Source organism: Merops nubicus, unplaced genomic scaffold, assembly GCF_000691845.1.
Source record: "Merops nubicus isolate BGI_N331 unplaced genomic scaffold, ASM69184v1 scaffold39494, whole genome shotgun sequence".
Lineage (NCBI taxonomy): Eukaryota > Metazoa > Chordata > Aves > Coraciiformes > Meropidae > Merops > Merops nubicus.
The window spans coordinates 73,875-90,647 of NW_008605991.1; the positions used below are offsets into that span (position 1 = coordinate 73,875).

Below are 16,773 nucleotides of genomic sequence, written 5' to 3' on the forward strand. Positions count from 1 at the left end.
TCATTTTGAACAACTTGCAGCTTCAAAAGATATGCAGAAGGCACAAGACAAAACTGCTCATAATTAATTAATTAAACCAGTTGTATTTTGTAGTCCTCCCCAGCTGTCAGGAGGAACAAGACCTAACAAATCAGAATATTAAATTAGTGGTTAGCGCTTCCCTTCCTAAAATAAACGATTAAAAATGTTTAAAATTTGTATTTGTTTAATACAGTTTCCAGTTCATTTGCCAATCTTTTGTCCAGCTGCTTTTGATGCTGCTAAAGTTTCAGTTATTTTCACAGGGATCTGAATTATCGCTTTGATCTGCAAAGACTGATATCTATCTAATTTTTCCTCCCTTTATCTGTGATGCTATTAAAAGATTTATAGTAGCCATATAAGCCTTTCATTTCAAATGAGGACATTACTAATTCTACACTTCCGACATCAAACTTCAAACCCAGCCTACCCGGCACAACAGGAATGTGAATCGGCGTTACACCGGCAGAAGACAAGGAGATGGTGTTAGGTTACGTTGTCTTTGGAGAGAAGGGGAACACTGTTGTTCAGCCATACAGGGAAAATACATATAAAAAGAACTGCAGCATAGAAAATGTCACGCCTAACCTGATTCCATCGTTGTAAACTGGACAGCATTACTGAACTGATTGCCATTCCCAAGCTTGGTAAATGCAGAGACAGTAATAAAATAAGGGCTGAACGGTTGTAATCCAACAAGGTTTGCCTCATGGCTTGACCCTGAAATGTTCTTAAGGAAGGAAAAATTATTAGTATGCAATTAAACTGCGTAAATGTGGTGGGCTCCATCTTGAACCCACTGAAATGAATACATTTAGAGTCCTAGTCTTCTGCTCCAAGTAGCTTTCAGAGTATTCCCTGAGCTCAACAAATAAGAATGCAGGGTCAAATTCTTCCTTTCCCTTCTCCTCTCCTTCTTTCACTGTGGCTTGTGAGGAAGATATGTGAAAGGATGGTATCATAATTACCATAGCATTGTTAGAACAGATTAATTCTGCATAAGCAGCTTTTTTTTTAGCCGTACCGAAAACTCTTCTCAGCTCCACATCGCCACATCCCTCTCTCACCTTCTACTTCCTTACTACACCTCGGCGGTGGAAGACGTCATGGGTCATAACTTCTCATTTCTTTTAATTTACCCAAACCAGACAAACAGACTGAGGAAGAGCTTTGAAAAAAGCTAAAAAATCACAGTTCAGTTCCTGGTAGCTATTTTTCACAGAGCATGCAAGGTATATTTTGTGCAAATGTTGGGAGGACTATATAGCAGCCAGGAAAGGGATGAATTCCAGCAAGAAAGCCTGATGAACCTCTTGTGGGATTCAAGTTATCAGAGAATTACTGTGCCTAACTACACTAATTCTGTACAAATTTCTCTGCCTATCTCACTGTAACCACCTAAATATAACTTCTTGCCCTTATAACACTAGAAAACATGGAGAAATGTAGGGCATAGCAGACACATTGAAGTGCTCTGGCCAGTTTCTGTATTCTAACTGGGTTTGAGTCTGCCTCAGGATGAACACTGGGGTATAACTGTTGGTGGCCTCCATGAGTGCCCAAAGAATGTGATTCCAAAGGCAGCTGGCTGTAGAAGCCACCGTTCCTTTGGCGCATGTGCACTGTGCTCCCCTTCTTCCGAGGTGTATGGAGGAGACTGGTGTGATGCCAGCACTTCATTCCACAGCAGGGAGTAACAGCAGACTGCAGAAGGGGCAGCACAGCAGGGAGTAACAGCAGACTGCAGAAGGGGCAGCACAGCAGGCCACCCCGTGAGGACTGACTGCCACCGTGGGCATGCTTACAACAGCACGAGCAGTTTCCTTATGCGCTGTGTCTCTGCAGTGAGAACGGTATTGCTGAGGGAGCTGGAGTAATGACACTTGTCACTGTCCCATGCATGTCTTAGACTGTGTGTCTTAAACTTGTATCTCACTGCAGCAATGTCTTTTCTCTGCAGCTTTTACAACTGTCTCGAGTAAACAGAACTGACTATATAGTTTCGAAGCCTGAGATACAACCCTGGCCTCAGCTTCTTGCAGTTACAGTTCATGACACATTTCTTGAGGCCATCCAAACAATCAGATTTAAGCAGACATAAATGTCTTGATCAATTTTTGTATATAATTTTGTAGCATATATTTCAGGTAAAATTTATTCAGATCTTATTCTGCAAAAATAGAAAATTGCAAACCTTTAATCTGTTTTTAACCACTTTTCAGGGTGACTAGGAATATTTGTCTTTCTTTTTTAATCTGGAAAGTCTGTAAATACTGAATAGCTAAACAAAGATAGCCACAAAACAAGTAACTTCTGTCATTTTCTAACATCACACAGTGAAACATGAAATAAGATTAATAAAGCTCATCATTAATAAAAAATTAGAAGCTCAAAGCAAACGAAAATCTAACTAACTTTTTCAATCTAATTTTAAAAATTAAATTACAGAAATGATGGGAGGGTAAGTAAATGGTCTTAAAAAATAGGTATTTAGAGGAGCTTCATAATTTTAGGAGCATAACGGACATTTAAACTATTTGTTATATAACTTGTTCCCAAAGCATGAAAAAGAGCATTTTAAAAAATGAAGCACTGTTAACTATAAACATACCTGATAAAATAGTTTCTCAGTGTTGTTTTGATAAATCTTTAAATTATATCTCAGAATAACACCATTTGGCTTGGGACTTGGATCCCATTTTAGCCACACAGAATCTGCCGTGTAGTTGGTAATGGTCAAATTCTGGGGTGGAGCTAATGGCACTGCAAAACAGAAATGCTATTGAATACATGTTTAGTCATCAAAGGATCTTCTTCGAGATCTAACAAATCTGTTCACCATTTAAACATCCCCATTGCCAGAACCAAGGCATTTAACAAAACTCGTATTACATGTATTACTGGAATGTGATATATTTCACTTCCTACATAATATATTGAGCACAACTCAATATATATTTACCAGTATGTCCTTTACCATGCAGGTTAGAGGACGTCCAAGTAAAGCAGACATGTGTGAACGTGTCAGAAACATTTCCATGTTTTATCATTTTTTGGTTATGTTTATGGATAAAGAGAAGTTGTTTACTTCAGTAATCCCTGACATGGCAAACTGTGACACGTTCTAAAGGCAAAAGACATTTCACCTTGGGGTTCTTTTTGTAATCCTATGTAGAATGTGACCTCCTTTTACACTCTGTGATGTCAGGAGAAGAACTCAGAAAAGAGTTCCCTTGTAGTGTTTCCTTCTTCTCAAAGCTCTTCATGCACAGATCAGTGGAAAATTAATTCTTCATCTCAGCTTTCTCCAGGTCTGATTTTTGGATCTAAGATAGATGCATTAACATAGGGCAAATATGGATTGCAATTGAATATGCTCACCTGACTCATCTGTGTAGAACTGAAGCATGGCAGATGGACCAGGTCCTTTTATTGTTCTTGCAGCTGCATAAATGCTGTATAATGTGAATGGCAGAAGGTCTTCCAAGATGATAGAATTATTGATGGTAGAGAATGAGTTATTCCTTTCCGGCCCAAATAATTTTAAATCATAACTTATTATAATACCATTTGGCTTAATAGGAGGGTCCCATGAAAACAAAACTGAGGTAGTTGAAAGATTTGAAAATGTTTTTATTATAGGTGTTGATTCTGGGACTACACGAAGAAATAAGAAAGAGAAAACCAAGAATAACATCAGAAAAATACGAGTTACAGTGAAAAATGTCTTTATCTATCAGTTAAAATTGTGATCTGAGTGGAAAATTCTACTTCATGGTCTCAACACAAAAATGCTTAGCAGTTGTTTGTGTTGTAAAACAGAAAGTTTTAAGTAACGTGAGAAAAATAAACACTAATCTGTTTCTCGTTCAGAAAGCTTTGCCACCCCCAACCTACCCCTCCCCCCCATATTTCCTTAGGAATGAATAAAATATACTTGTCTTACCATCTTCATCAGTTCTTATATGCAGACTTAGAGCATACTGTTCAGAAGATCCTTTCTCAGTGGCTGGTGTGATTTTCAGAATGTAATCAGAATATTTCTCCAGATTGTCAAAAATGATACTTGTATTGTAAGTAAGGAAAGACAGTGTCTTTTTGGTTCCCAGTTGCAATAAACTTAGAGAAACATGAAAGAAGACTAAGCCATTTGGCTGGGATGGTGGAAGCCAGCTTACATTTACAGAAGATGAGGAAATGTTTTGATAGACCAGATTTTCAACAAAACCATCTGGGACTATGAGAGATAATAAGCAAAAAATAAATGCATAGATTACAGTAATGAAGCATCCAAAAACCGGAAAGAAATGCTCAAAGTATGCTTAGTCTGTAAATTTCATTTGTAATGTTTAGTACAACTTTTAAAAATAATTTGTTTCACTATCAAAAGCAAAATGTTTTGAAGGCATATATGAAAAATCATCTACATTAAATTTGTTTAACAAAAGAGTCTGAATGAGAGTTTAAGACAATATTATTTTTGATCCTATCCAAAGAGAAAGCTTGTGAACTACATTCTTAGTATTACAAAGTAACTCAGATCGAAATGTCTTTCTTGCGTGGAATAATACTGCAGTATTGAAAATGGTACTTACTGGATTTTTTTTTCACTTTGCCACCACAACAGTAAAATAATTTTTAAGTTAGAGAATATTTAATGAATGGAAGCACTGATACACAATAAGCATTTAAAAAGTTATTAACTTACTATCTTGATCCGTATAAACCTCTATTATTTCACTGGTTTTGTTTCCATCTCCAAGAGCAGTGCTTGCAGTTAACCATAGAGTATAATGGCTGTATTTTGCCAGGTCATCCAGAACTGCAGACTGAGACATGGTGACATCACTGTCATTGCCATAACTCGTAAAATTCTAAAGGAAAAACAAAAATGTTGCCATTAAAAATGGTATACATTGATTTATCTTTCTAGTTTCCCATTTAGCCATCACCAACACCAATAGATACGATTCACCATAGTGTTCAGGAGACATAAACCTTCACTGTGACCCCTACTGAGCCCTGATTTTTACTGAAATACTTGGGCAATTTATTGAATTATGTCTATTGTTGCTCCTTATAAGTACTACAGAGTACATGGTTGACGACTCCTGTTGCTTGCAGGTGTTGAATGCCAATCCACTTTTTTCTAAAATACACTACATCTGTAATATGGTAATGAGTTTATCCATACTGACTGCATCAAGAAAATGACAAAAACCCTGTTATCTGCTAATTGCTCACAGATTACATGTGACTGCCTTGCCTGATCTGCATGCAACAAATCAAAGGACTTCTCTCACCTTATTCCATTTTTATGAAAGTAGATCTTACAGAAAACTGTTTGATTTTGAACTTAAAATTTACAGTAGCAGAGATCTCACTGCAACACTTGATAAACTGTTTCTTTTGTTTGTTGCTCTTTCAATTAAAAACATGACATTATTTCTAATGCAAACATCTATACCCAGTGGATTGTGTTAAACTGAAGGAACTGATGGAATTTATTTTCTTTGTGCAGTTAGAATCATAGAATGTCTGGGCTGGAAGGGACCTCCAAAGGTCATCTAGTCCAACCCCCCCACCATAAGCAGGGACATCTCCAACTAGATCAAGCTACTCAAGTCTTCATCCAGCCTGATCTTGAATGTCCCCAGGGATGGAGCCTCCACCACCTGTCTGGACAACCTATTCCAGTTACTTGCTAACAAAAGGATTGCACCAGAACCAATTCCCACTTTTCTTTAAACTATATTTAAAAATTCCACCGAAACTGTGACTCTCGTAATAGGTTAGTGCTCTAGATCAGCCCCCCCGAGAAGGCTATTCCTGTCTGGAATGAACCATTTTGGAAACTGAAAAGAAAATAATATGTCACATTATTTATATAAGGCCAGCTATAGCACATAACGGAACGTGTCAAATACCCACTGCTTCACAGGAACCTGACTTTGATAATCCAAAGCAGTCTGGTTCATGATTTGAAAACTGTTGAGAAGTTGTGTACCCAATAAACACACTTGGCTTCAGCACTGGGTAGGAAGTTAAAGTTTACTTGTGAGTCAAAGAGTCAGTATCATCCTTCTCAGGCAGCCACATCACCCTGTTAAGCAGATGGCATGGGTAGCACTTCTCAGGACCAGTGAAGTCCCCTAATTTTTCTATATAGCAACATTGTCATGGTGGGCTGGATCTTGCCCAACCACCTGCTGAAATCCATTTATTTGGTCTCCTGCTATTTTTGGTGTTACATCTTATTCACACCCTCCATCTCCTTAAAATCAAAGCTGTCTTTAAATTAAAAAAGAGAGACTGTGATAGCAGACTTACTAAAACAGGAGGAAGGTGACTAATGCCTGCATATTTAAATTCAGAAATACCACATAGAAACAGAAGCATACTAAAACTGCATACTAAATAAAGAGTTATATTTCTCTTGAGGAAAGTTCCTACTGAAGACGTGACCGTGATACACTCAGTACCGTGCAAACTGAGAGTTCAGTATGCAATCTTGATGTCTATCACCAATAGGTATCAATTCATATATCTAACATAACCACCAACTGTTTTGTACAGGCAAAATTATTCTATTTCTCCAGTAAACAATAGGTGACATTCTCATCCATTTTCCTGATTTTTTTATAGAAAGATCTGAAGACCTAGTTTTGCCTACAGTCACTAGTGCTCACGCAACATACATAAATAAACAGTTTGTTTCACAGTTAAAATCTAGGCCTTTGTTTTTAATGCCGAAGCTGCACAAATGGGCAGTATAAATTTCTATACCCACTCCTATTAACAGACTTAAAGGATACTGTTGGGTTTCTCTGGAAGATTTGGTTAAGTCATCATCAGCCAAAATACTAAGAAATTCCACCTTGATATATGACTTTCTTCTAAGCCTAGACGGAAGCTCACACTAGCTTCGCTTAACTGACTGGGAAAGGCTGGAATAACTGCTTTACATTTGAGTAGAGTAAGGTACAGGAAACAGAGGATCCAATTCTAAGGTACTTACTTAAAAATTTCTGATGCTCAAGCACAGTGTGACAGAAAATACCTTCTGACTCAAAAGCATCATTCTACTAACCTCCTGTTATTACTACTAGATATTGTAATTAATAATTAGTAATTGATAATAATAACACCTAATAAGATTTTTTTAAAAGTCCTTAAGTCATTGTATGAGCTTTCAAAGTAAAAATGTCAAAGGCAACACACCAAATTTTGATTCTGGATTGAATGGGAGCTTATTGGAATGAACAGCTGAAAATCCAACTCTTAGTTTAAAAAGCACACCCTTACATTTTAGTCAGCTGTCTGTCAGTTAAGGACTCAGTGAACCAACATGAACACTATAACAGGCTTTCTGGTGTTTCAATAAAACTTGTTTTAAGAGGTAGTCCCCTTACCATGAGGAGCCCATGGACTGGGGATTACTTCAAACTTCTGATACAACAAAATATTACAAGAGATTGACCACTTAATTAAGAGTAAGGGTGAGCAGGAAGAACTGTGTGGGTACAAACTGAGAAAAGATGAAACTGGCACTAATTGTACCCTGGGGATAGAACACTATAGGAAGTTTTACAATTAACTGTGGCTCCAGATGAAAGCAAACAGCCCAGGATCTTTGGCTACAGCTAAAGAAATTCTTCCTTCTGTCTCTTTCTTCATCCATACATGAAAGAAGTTTTGACATAGCAAAGTATCAGATTATTAAAAGCAGCTAAGTGTAAGCAATACACACAGGCCATGAAAGTGTCAGCAGCAAGCAGTATCTTCTTCACCTCAGGAAGCGGCAGAAACTTCCAGTGACATAAAGCTGTAATTAATTGTATACAGACAACACAGTGCTGCTGTTCTTCGCTCCTAAACTTTTTTCCCCTGTTCCATTTCTCTCTGTTGTTTTGAGTTAAGAGTATCACATACTTGACTCTGGCAATCAGGTGACAGTGGTGACGCTGTGAAGGTTAATCCAAGTTATCCCTCAAGGAGCATAATGCACACTGTTCCTAACTGAAGATAATCCCTTTCTTTGCCTGTACCCCTTGCCTGCATCCCGAGGGCAGACCAACCTGAATTTCACTCTGTACAGTACCAAGACATGTTCACTTAAGTTGGCTCGAAGTACAGGGCTTGGATGATTTGGGGCCTAACGTTCAGTCTCCAGAAGGGCGATGGGCTTTTTTTCTCTGCTTAGCTCCTGGTTCCCCTTTCTGGTTTGGCAGAGGTAGGACAGTTCTCATCTGTAGTAAATTTCCTACACTGAAGAACTTTCTCCAAGCATAAATTTGTATTTGTAATCAGCAGCTTTCCCAACTTCTTGCTAATCAAAACACAGGTATAGCGAGATAGAATATGAGTTTATTCAGGTCAATGATATCTCTTATAGATCAGTATTTAGCAGCGAGAAAATTACTTCCATAGATTCCTTGACTTCTTTCCTTAATAAGACTGAGAACATGAGCAGTAGGATTGCTTCAAGTCCATACAAGGTGGAGCAGAACTTGTAAAGTTCCTATTGCAAACAGTGAAAGCTTGAACTGTAGTAATTGAGCAGTGTCACAGAAAAGTGAACAAGAGGTACAGTTCCATGTCATCTGTGTAGGAGATGGAATACATCAGAATATGTGCTGTATCTTTACTGCACTGGTGCACAGTAGTGAACATAAACCAAAAAGTAGCATTTTCCTTAGACCTGTGGCAGCAGAAGATGAAAGATAAAACTGAACTTGAACCTAGCCTAGTGCATGTGATTGTTTCTTCTGCTTGGCTACCAGTCATTCCTCTCTCTCTGACATGTCTTCTTTTACAACCTGTCAGCATCCCCATAGAAACAGCCCACTCATCGACCAAAATCCTCAAATCTAATCTCCATCACTAAGTTTTTCCTTCTGCTGCTCTGGTTCTGAATCCTAGGTCTGAGCATACCAGGCTTTCTGACAGCCACAGTGTGATTTGTCATGTAGATCTGCAAAGTAAAGAAACTATACATTATTCTTCTGCCCTATGAAGGTATGTAACTTTTTTTTTTCTTTTAAAAAGAAAACTATTTTTCCTGCAAGTTTCTGCATCGTGTCAAGGAGTAAACTACATCCTTTGTATCGGGGTTTATTTTTTTTTTTTTTCACCCCTAAACAAAATGCTTTACTCTGCAGCTATTAATTTCCTGTTTTTAACATATTTACAATCGGTGCTTCATATTAGTTAGGTTTTAATATGCCTGAGAAGGACCTGTGAGGAGAAGCAAGAACTTGAGACAACAAAATAGCACTAGTTTCAGTACAGCTTTTTTATCTATTTCAGATTATGACAGTATTTAATGGTGTCCACTTGCTTGATATTCTTCAGCGAGAATGTTTTATCAAGTGTCTAGAAGATATACTTTAAGACTTGGACCTCTGTTACTACATCCTGACAAAGAAGCAGATGAAATACTGGTAGAGAATATCTGCCCATAGCCTGAGCAGGTAGGGTTCCTAGAAATGTGAAAAGATCATCCGTGTTTTTAATTCTCCTGTATCATTTCCCAAACTGAAAATACCATTCAGATAAACATGAGCAGAATGGTGACCTAGATGCAGACTATTCCAGCTAAGGATTTTTCTTTCCAGATGAGTGAGTACAAAGCTTAACCGACAGATCTTGCAACTACATGGTTATACTCCTAAGGTACAGACAGTCATAAGCTGTGTGTGTGTGTATACACTCCTACAGTGTACAATTGTCTGTATCCCTCATCTATATAATATATATACACACACATCAGGCTGCCTTTCACACACGCATTTCTCTGTTGTATAAAGAGGAATGTACAATAACTGACAGAAACGGAGCAGGGCAGAGCTTTTTTTTTCCTTCCCTTTGAAATCTGTCTTGCACCCCCAGGAATGCAAGTGCAATGAAAATATGGTAGCTGCCATACTAAACAGTGAACAGAGAGGCATGTGAAGGGCAGAGAGAGCTAAGGAGAGCAGACAGATTAGCAGTGGATCATCATTTGATAGATTAATGGTGATCTTCCATGGCCAGTAAGAGACAGATGCAACAGCAGCTGAAACCTATCTTTTGATGGCAGAGGGATGGGTTAAAAATCAAAGCTGAAAGGGCAAAAATGCTAGTTTCCACACCTAGAAGTGGAACTACTGTCAGCGCTTTTCTGCCACTCACCAACCACATCATATGCCAAAGCAACAGTAACTTCTACCCACGCCACCATCCTTTCCTTATGCAACTACACTACATGATACTGAAACTAAGCCCTCATCTTGCTGGGCCAGGGCTACGGAGATTCATCTTCCCTAACTTGCTCCTTCATTTCCAGAGTCCTGAGCACAGACAGAGGGATTTTAGCTGTCATTATATCAGTTTCACCTTACTCATTCACCTCAGAGTTCCACTTTCCTAAAGGCAGGAACAGCCCAAGTCTATGGTCCTCCTCCAAAACCTCTTGAGTTGTCCAAGTATTAGATAAAATTAAACTCTCTTCACAGGGTGGGCTAGTTCAGTTAATATGCTGGTGTAAAGGCTTCTCCAGGGATTTGTTAGCCTAAGAAAAATGCTGTTGATCTAGAAGTGTGAGCAAGCAGAGTCTGAAGCTCTGAGCTGTAGCCCTGATTTTAATCTCATCAGAATGTGAATTCATGGCATCTGAAACTATGCAGAAAGAGCCTGGCAACCGCACAGCTTCACAGAAGTCAGAAGAATATATACAGTGAAGTATGTCAGTATTTATTCAGTTACAGGTATCTGTAAAACTTGTAAACTTTTTTTTCTAGTTCTCCTCAAACACATGCATACCTCACACTAGACATATCTTGATCATAAAGTTATACAGTAGAGGTAATTTTTCATGCAATAGTTTCTTCACGAATTTATATTTCTTTCTTTTCTTCCACATGTGTAAAGCTTGTGACCAAAAACCTGTAAAGGAAGCTTATTTCTTCATCATAATATATTCTAAGAAAGAAGACCAGAAAAACTATACATACAATTAATAAATGTGGTGCATAATTAAGCATCAAAGTAGCAACAAAAAACTCTGCATGGAAGTGTGCGGTTCATCCAAAAATTATAAATAACATTTTCTTTCTCCTTTATGTTTTAACTTAAAAATCTCAACATCTTTGCTTCAGTATACTAAACAGAAATTTCCTTTTGAGAGTAAAAAAAATATGAAATAATAATGTATTCACTACTTTGACACTATCTCCTTATTTTTGGTACTGTACAAACACGTATTAAAAAGTAAAACCAGAACTGTTACCGAAATTTATTCAAACTGATAGATTAGACTAAAATGAACAGTCTTAAGGATGGGCAAGAATTGTTACGGGTCTTGTGTCTATCTTTATATAGATATTGTGTACTTATGTGTATTAGATGTGTGTATATATACGTGTACATGTCAACTATGCAATACAGAATATTACACAAAATCTATTTGCTTTAATGCTTAATGATGTGAATGTCCAATGAGATGTACAACACAATACATAGGAATACAACACATGCTTCTGTATTTATAAGTTAAAAAAGTGCTTTGTGATAAAGGAAATCTGACAAAACAATATACTGAGCACTAAAAAATTGATTTAATCTTTAATGAATTATTAAAAGACTTCACTGAATTCTGCAAAATAAGAATATGAAAAGAAACTTACCTGTATGAATATTCCTGAATTATTTTTGAAATAAACTGAGTAGTATAGTATATTTCCATTAGGTTTTTGAGGAGGAGACCAGAATAGCATTACTGATGTGGAAGTAAGGTTTCTGTACAGCACATCTTTCGGCGGATCACTTGGTGCTGGAAAAATGTTACGTTTTAGCATACCTAACTCAAGGTTTTGTACATTTTAGTGCCCAAGAAACATCCCCTATACATTTAAAAATGTTCTATGTCAAATTAAATGTGTTTCTGATTATGGTACAAAACCAAATTCTGGAAATTATGAAATAAAATAGTAGACACAAAGAAATTTTTATAATGCATTATTTTCAGATACATTTGTATTTAGCTGCATTTGTAAACCAATATACTTTCTTAAAGAAGTTGTTCTGTACTTATTGCTTTGGGTACATGGGGATTCTAATCTGCAGACATGGAAGTTGACTTAGTTAGGTCTCTACGACCCATACATAGTTAAGAAAAAAAAGCTATTTGGTTTAGAAACAAATAAATTAAAAGCCTTGTTCTCTCTTTGCAGATTTTAAACAGAATTTAGGCTCCCATATCATGTAGGTGAATCAGATATCTAAACTTGGACAGTATGATAATTTGTTTTTTCCTCAGCCAATTAAATGTGCAGGAAAGATTCTGTAAGTCTTCTTCAATTATCCTCTCCTCCTCTCCTGTATACAATAGCAGTGAATGGTCCTTCTCAGTAGCACAGTGATGTAAGACACTCAAATTCAGCTTCTTCAATCAGCTTAAGAGAATTTAAATCCATATTTCTCACCATCCAAGAAAGTGCTCTACACAGCGTGCAGTACAGTACTGAACACTGGAAGTTATCTTTCTTGCAGTGTGCTGTTCTAGTTTGTGTAAAATACTAAAATATTAAATGGAGGGGGAACTTCAGGATCAATTCCTAAAAATCCTGCCCTAAAAAGTCAGTTCATGTTTCCATAAGATCTTCAATAGCAAAGACTAAGAATACCTACAACCTGATGATTTAGGCAGTCTTTGGAGGGATGGCCTGGATAGATGCTAATCCTGCCAGTGATTGTGTGTTGGGAATTCAGCTTATCTGTGCAGGCTGATTCTGAAGTATGTCTGCATACTATTAATTTTGGAACAGATTGTAGCAATGTAATTGATGGGAAAACCAAAAACAATAATCAAACTGAATTACTTTCAAAGCACATTATAGAGTATAACCCTTTATACAGGTCATCTACCATGTTGGAGGTATAAAATCAGTAAAACAGAACAAGTCAGTGTGCACTTACAGATTTCATTTTCAAATTAAAACCATTTTCAGACTTGTGAGACTCTAAAGTTTATTTTCCCTGTCAAGAGTTGTGTCACTCTTCCCAAAGCCAAAAGTTATTAAAATACGATAAAATGATTTATTTCAGAATTTAAAATTATTTTAATCTTGCCTGTCTTGAAGGGAAATGCAAAGTTTTGCTCAGTAAATTAACAGAGATATTCACCACTGTTTTATAGAGGCATAGATACGTGTCCATTCATAGACAGACACACACAGACAAGTAGAATGTCTCCTCTCGACCAGTCAAATGTCACTTCTACTTCAGAAGCTTTACTAACATAAAGAAGGCTGACACAAATTTAAGGCTGAGTGAAATTAAATATTTATACTGTATATAACCTTACCTCCTTCAGAAGTTCTGAATGTTATCGTATCGCTTTTTAGGTTGCCATCTCCAAATCTTGTACTTGATGTTAGATAAGCACTATACTGATAGTTATATTCCAGGTCTGTGAACTGCAGTGATGTTTCTGTTACATTAACGCTCCTTTTTGACATTTTATTCCTAAGGAAAAAGTATTTTGTTAATTAAATACATATACATAATTTCTGTAGGTATTAACTGTGGCATACGCTATAAAATTGAAAAAGGCAATATTGTGGTAAACAGAAATATTTTAGGCTTTAAAAAGAGACTGGGGTACCTTTTGTCTCTTATGTTGAAAAGCTCGCTTTTGTACTGTTGCATCACAATAGGGCTCTTGATTTTGTTTTTCAGAAATAAATCACAAAAACCCCACAGAAATATATTTGTAAGTTATATCAACAAAGCCAATGATTATACAGAATATCAAGGAGAAGCACGTGCATCTAGTAACTGCTATAAAATGGTTACGTGGTACCCTTGGGAAGGACACAGCAGTGCATAACTAAACTGTCTCCCTGGACAGGAATAGCGAAATATAAAAAGATTATAGCAGGGAGCATGCCCTACTGTGACTCTGTGAAATTGGTCAGAAGGCTGCAGTTATAAATGGAATAATAGAAGATGATATGGAAGAGGAATTAGCTGGTGCTGAGTTAATTCTGGTGGAATGTAGCAGGGGATCAGAATGGAACTCTAGTCAGGTCAAAACCCGCCTAGAAAGACTGTAAGATGTAACATTAATAAAATGCTGGTATTAGCATAGGTATGAAATGATTATCAGAAAGTAAAATAAGATACAGAAATAACTATCTTCAGTTCAAAAAGTCTGCTACTCCTCATTAAATTAATTTAATCTTTTATGAAAAAAAATAGGAGGGAAAAGTGCTAGCTAACATTCCTTTACTGTAAAGATTCTCTAGGAATGGGTGGGTTGTGTCTTTAATTTCATACAGGAATGATAATTCGACAAATAGAACCAAATATCTTGCTCCAGGAGTCACTGTGGATCTCAACACAGACAAAAAAATGAGTTCTTATTATTAAAAAAAAAAAAAAAAAAAAAAAAGTCTGATTCAAAAATTATTAGATTGGCTCATTTTCATCCTTCAATAAATGAATTAAAGTCCTGTTAGCAAAGATCACCATCTTATAATCCTGAAATAAAGTTAAACTAGCAAACAACTGGAATGAGAAAATGAATGAGAAAACCCTAAGTAACACTCCCTACCCCTTTTAGATTCTGAGTGGAGTGTCTCTTGACATGGGAAACACTCCTGTTAACAAAGTTAATAGCATTTACATTTTTCCCAAACTTCTGACCTTTTGAATAGTCATTAAAGAGATACACAATGTTGTGGCTACAGTTATCAAATTCTATACAGAGAAAACATTTTCTTGGGTTTTTGCCAGATATATCCTTACTATGGGAAAACATAGGTTTTTTTAAAACATAATTTAAGTAAGAAGAAAATCCACAGCATAGCGCTGCAAACATTCCACTCTGAGTAACTGCATTCTTGTTTGCTAAAAAATGTTTCCATAATCCAGCATAGTGAGGATGAAGAGCAAAAGTTTGTCCTATTTGAAGAAAAATTGGTTTTCTGTTTAGAAAGAACTGAGATTGCAGTAAAAATAATAATAAAAAAAAATTATTAAAGTGAACGTAGTCTTCACAGACAATGAGAAAGTACCTAGCAGAATAAACTAAGCCAAGAAATTTTAATAAAGAACAACATTAAGGTTTAACTTAGATATATCAGACAAAACATATTCTAAGAAATTGCATACTTTCACTTCAGAGATACCATATTTTCTTTAAAATCCATCCTCAAAGTAGGTCTAATCAGTAATCATCTCTCAAAAATATGCTGAACAGGGTAATACCAAAAGACAATAGCTGTATACGAGTTCAGCAATTTTGCTAATATACATTGAATACTCTAGAATTGCAGCCTCAGGGTATATTGAGTTTGTAGGTGCAAAGCACTTGGAAAGTTGCTTTATTACCTGTTAGTACCCAGAACTACCTTGTACTGTGACAAATTCCATGAAAGACAATAAAAATTAAAACATTATAGCTACTACCTTTTCCACTGTAGTAGTTCTAGATTCTTGTTCCAAATACATTAAAGAAAGGTTACCAAATTCTCTATAACTATTGCAATATATTTAAGAGAAGGAACATAATTATTTAACATCTGTGTTACTCTTTCTGTTTTACTGAGAAGCTCTGGGATTAACAACCTCCATCAAAATCTATTGAATGCCTCCCAAAACCAGCACCTATGGCACAGCAGTTTGCCTTGTCAGATCTCACCCTGTAATGCATTTTAGGAAATTGTATAGACAATTCTGTTATATAGTTAAAATTCCCCTCGTGCCCTATTCCTTCCCCACTTCCCTCCACCCCCTCCAAAAAAAACAAAATCAAAACAAAACAAAACAACTCCAAGGAATGAGGGAAGTTGTGGTCCCTTTGAAGGTAACGGGTGTTTTCTCCAGTGTCCTTGACGATGACACCCAATGCCTCTCTAATTTTAGATATGGCACAGTAAGGACAGATAAGACAGAGCAAAAAGAATATAGAAAGAAAAAGGACAAAGCTTACTACAGAAATCTGTATGATTGCTTAATTCAAATATTTAGAAAGATGGATCGATTAAAAGTTTTAAAAACGTAATTCTTACTAACTCATTTGTCATAATAACAAAAGCAGTACGCTTTAAGGCAATATGAGAATGAAAAGTTGTACAGGCTCAAGTCTTTGAAAGCAGCCTGTACCAAAAATGATAACTCTTATCATGAAGTAATCCTTTTCTAGCTAGAGGATAGTCTTTATTTTTTTATTTCTTTTTTTGGTAGTTAAAGACCACCAGATTTTGCCTGTACGATAGAAGAAACAAGGCAAGCACTATGTAACTTTTCTAGAAAGAAGAGCTTATTCCTCTTCACTTTATCACCATCTTAACTAGAAGCTATATTTTTTTCTTAATTCAGTAGGAATTGAGTCCAAACCCTACCCCAAAACTGTCAAGTAACATTAAAATAATAAATGTAAGCTCAATAGCAGTGTGTTTATAACAACTGCTGATTTCCACATCTGGTTCACATCTTGTAAAGTGCACGTTGGCATTTGCTTCCTGCACCTTAGTATTGGTAATAATATAGTAGAGCATAAATGCAATATATTAAAAGTGATCAATAACAAAATCTTTTCACTCCCAGTAGAAGTTACATGCAGATCTTTGAAGTGTGCCGTGTCATTAACCGAAACTATGACATGCAGCGAATAGGGCAGCAAGTTTTAAAGTAATAAAACTCTTTTTTAAAGGTAAAAAAAGATCCCAGGATGGATGACAAAAAAAACCTCAATCAATTAGGGAA

General features: G+C 36.4%; 1 protein-coding gene across 1 annotated transcript in view; it reads right to left on the reverse strand.

Annotated features, from left to right (window-relative positions):
- PTPRQ (protein tyrosine phosphatase, receptor type, Q) overlaps window positions 1-16,773 on the reverse strand; it is a gene marked incomplete at its 5' end in the record, with an annotated part of 79,822 nt that overhangs the window by 59,198 nt on the left and 3,851 nt on the right. The window contains 7 exons of the mRNA XM_008939478.1: window positions 610-751; window positions 2,633-2,784; window positions 3,403-3,678; window positions 3,968-4,258; window positions 4,730-4,895; window positions 11,688-11,833; window positions 13,367-13,527. Of these exons, the coding sequence (XP_008937726.1) occupies window positions 610-751; window positions 2,633-2,784; window positions 3,403-3,678; window positions 3,968-4,258; window positions 4,730-4,895; window positions 11,688-11,833; window positions 13,367-13,527 (1,334 nt within the window). The remainder of the gene's footprint in view (window positions 1-609; window positions 752-2,632; window positions 2,785-3,402; window positions 3,679-3,967; window positions 4,259-4,729; window positions 4,896-11,687; window positions 11,834-13,366; window positions 13,528-16,773) is intronic.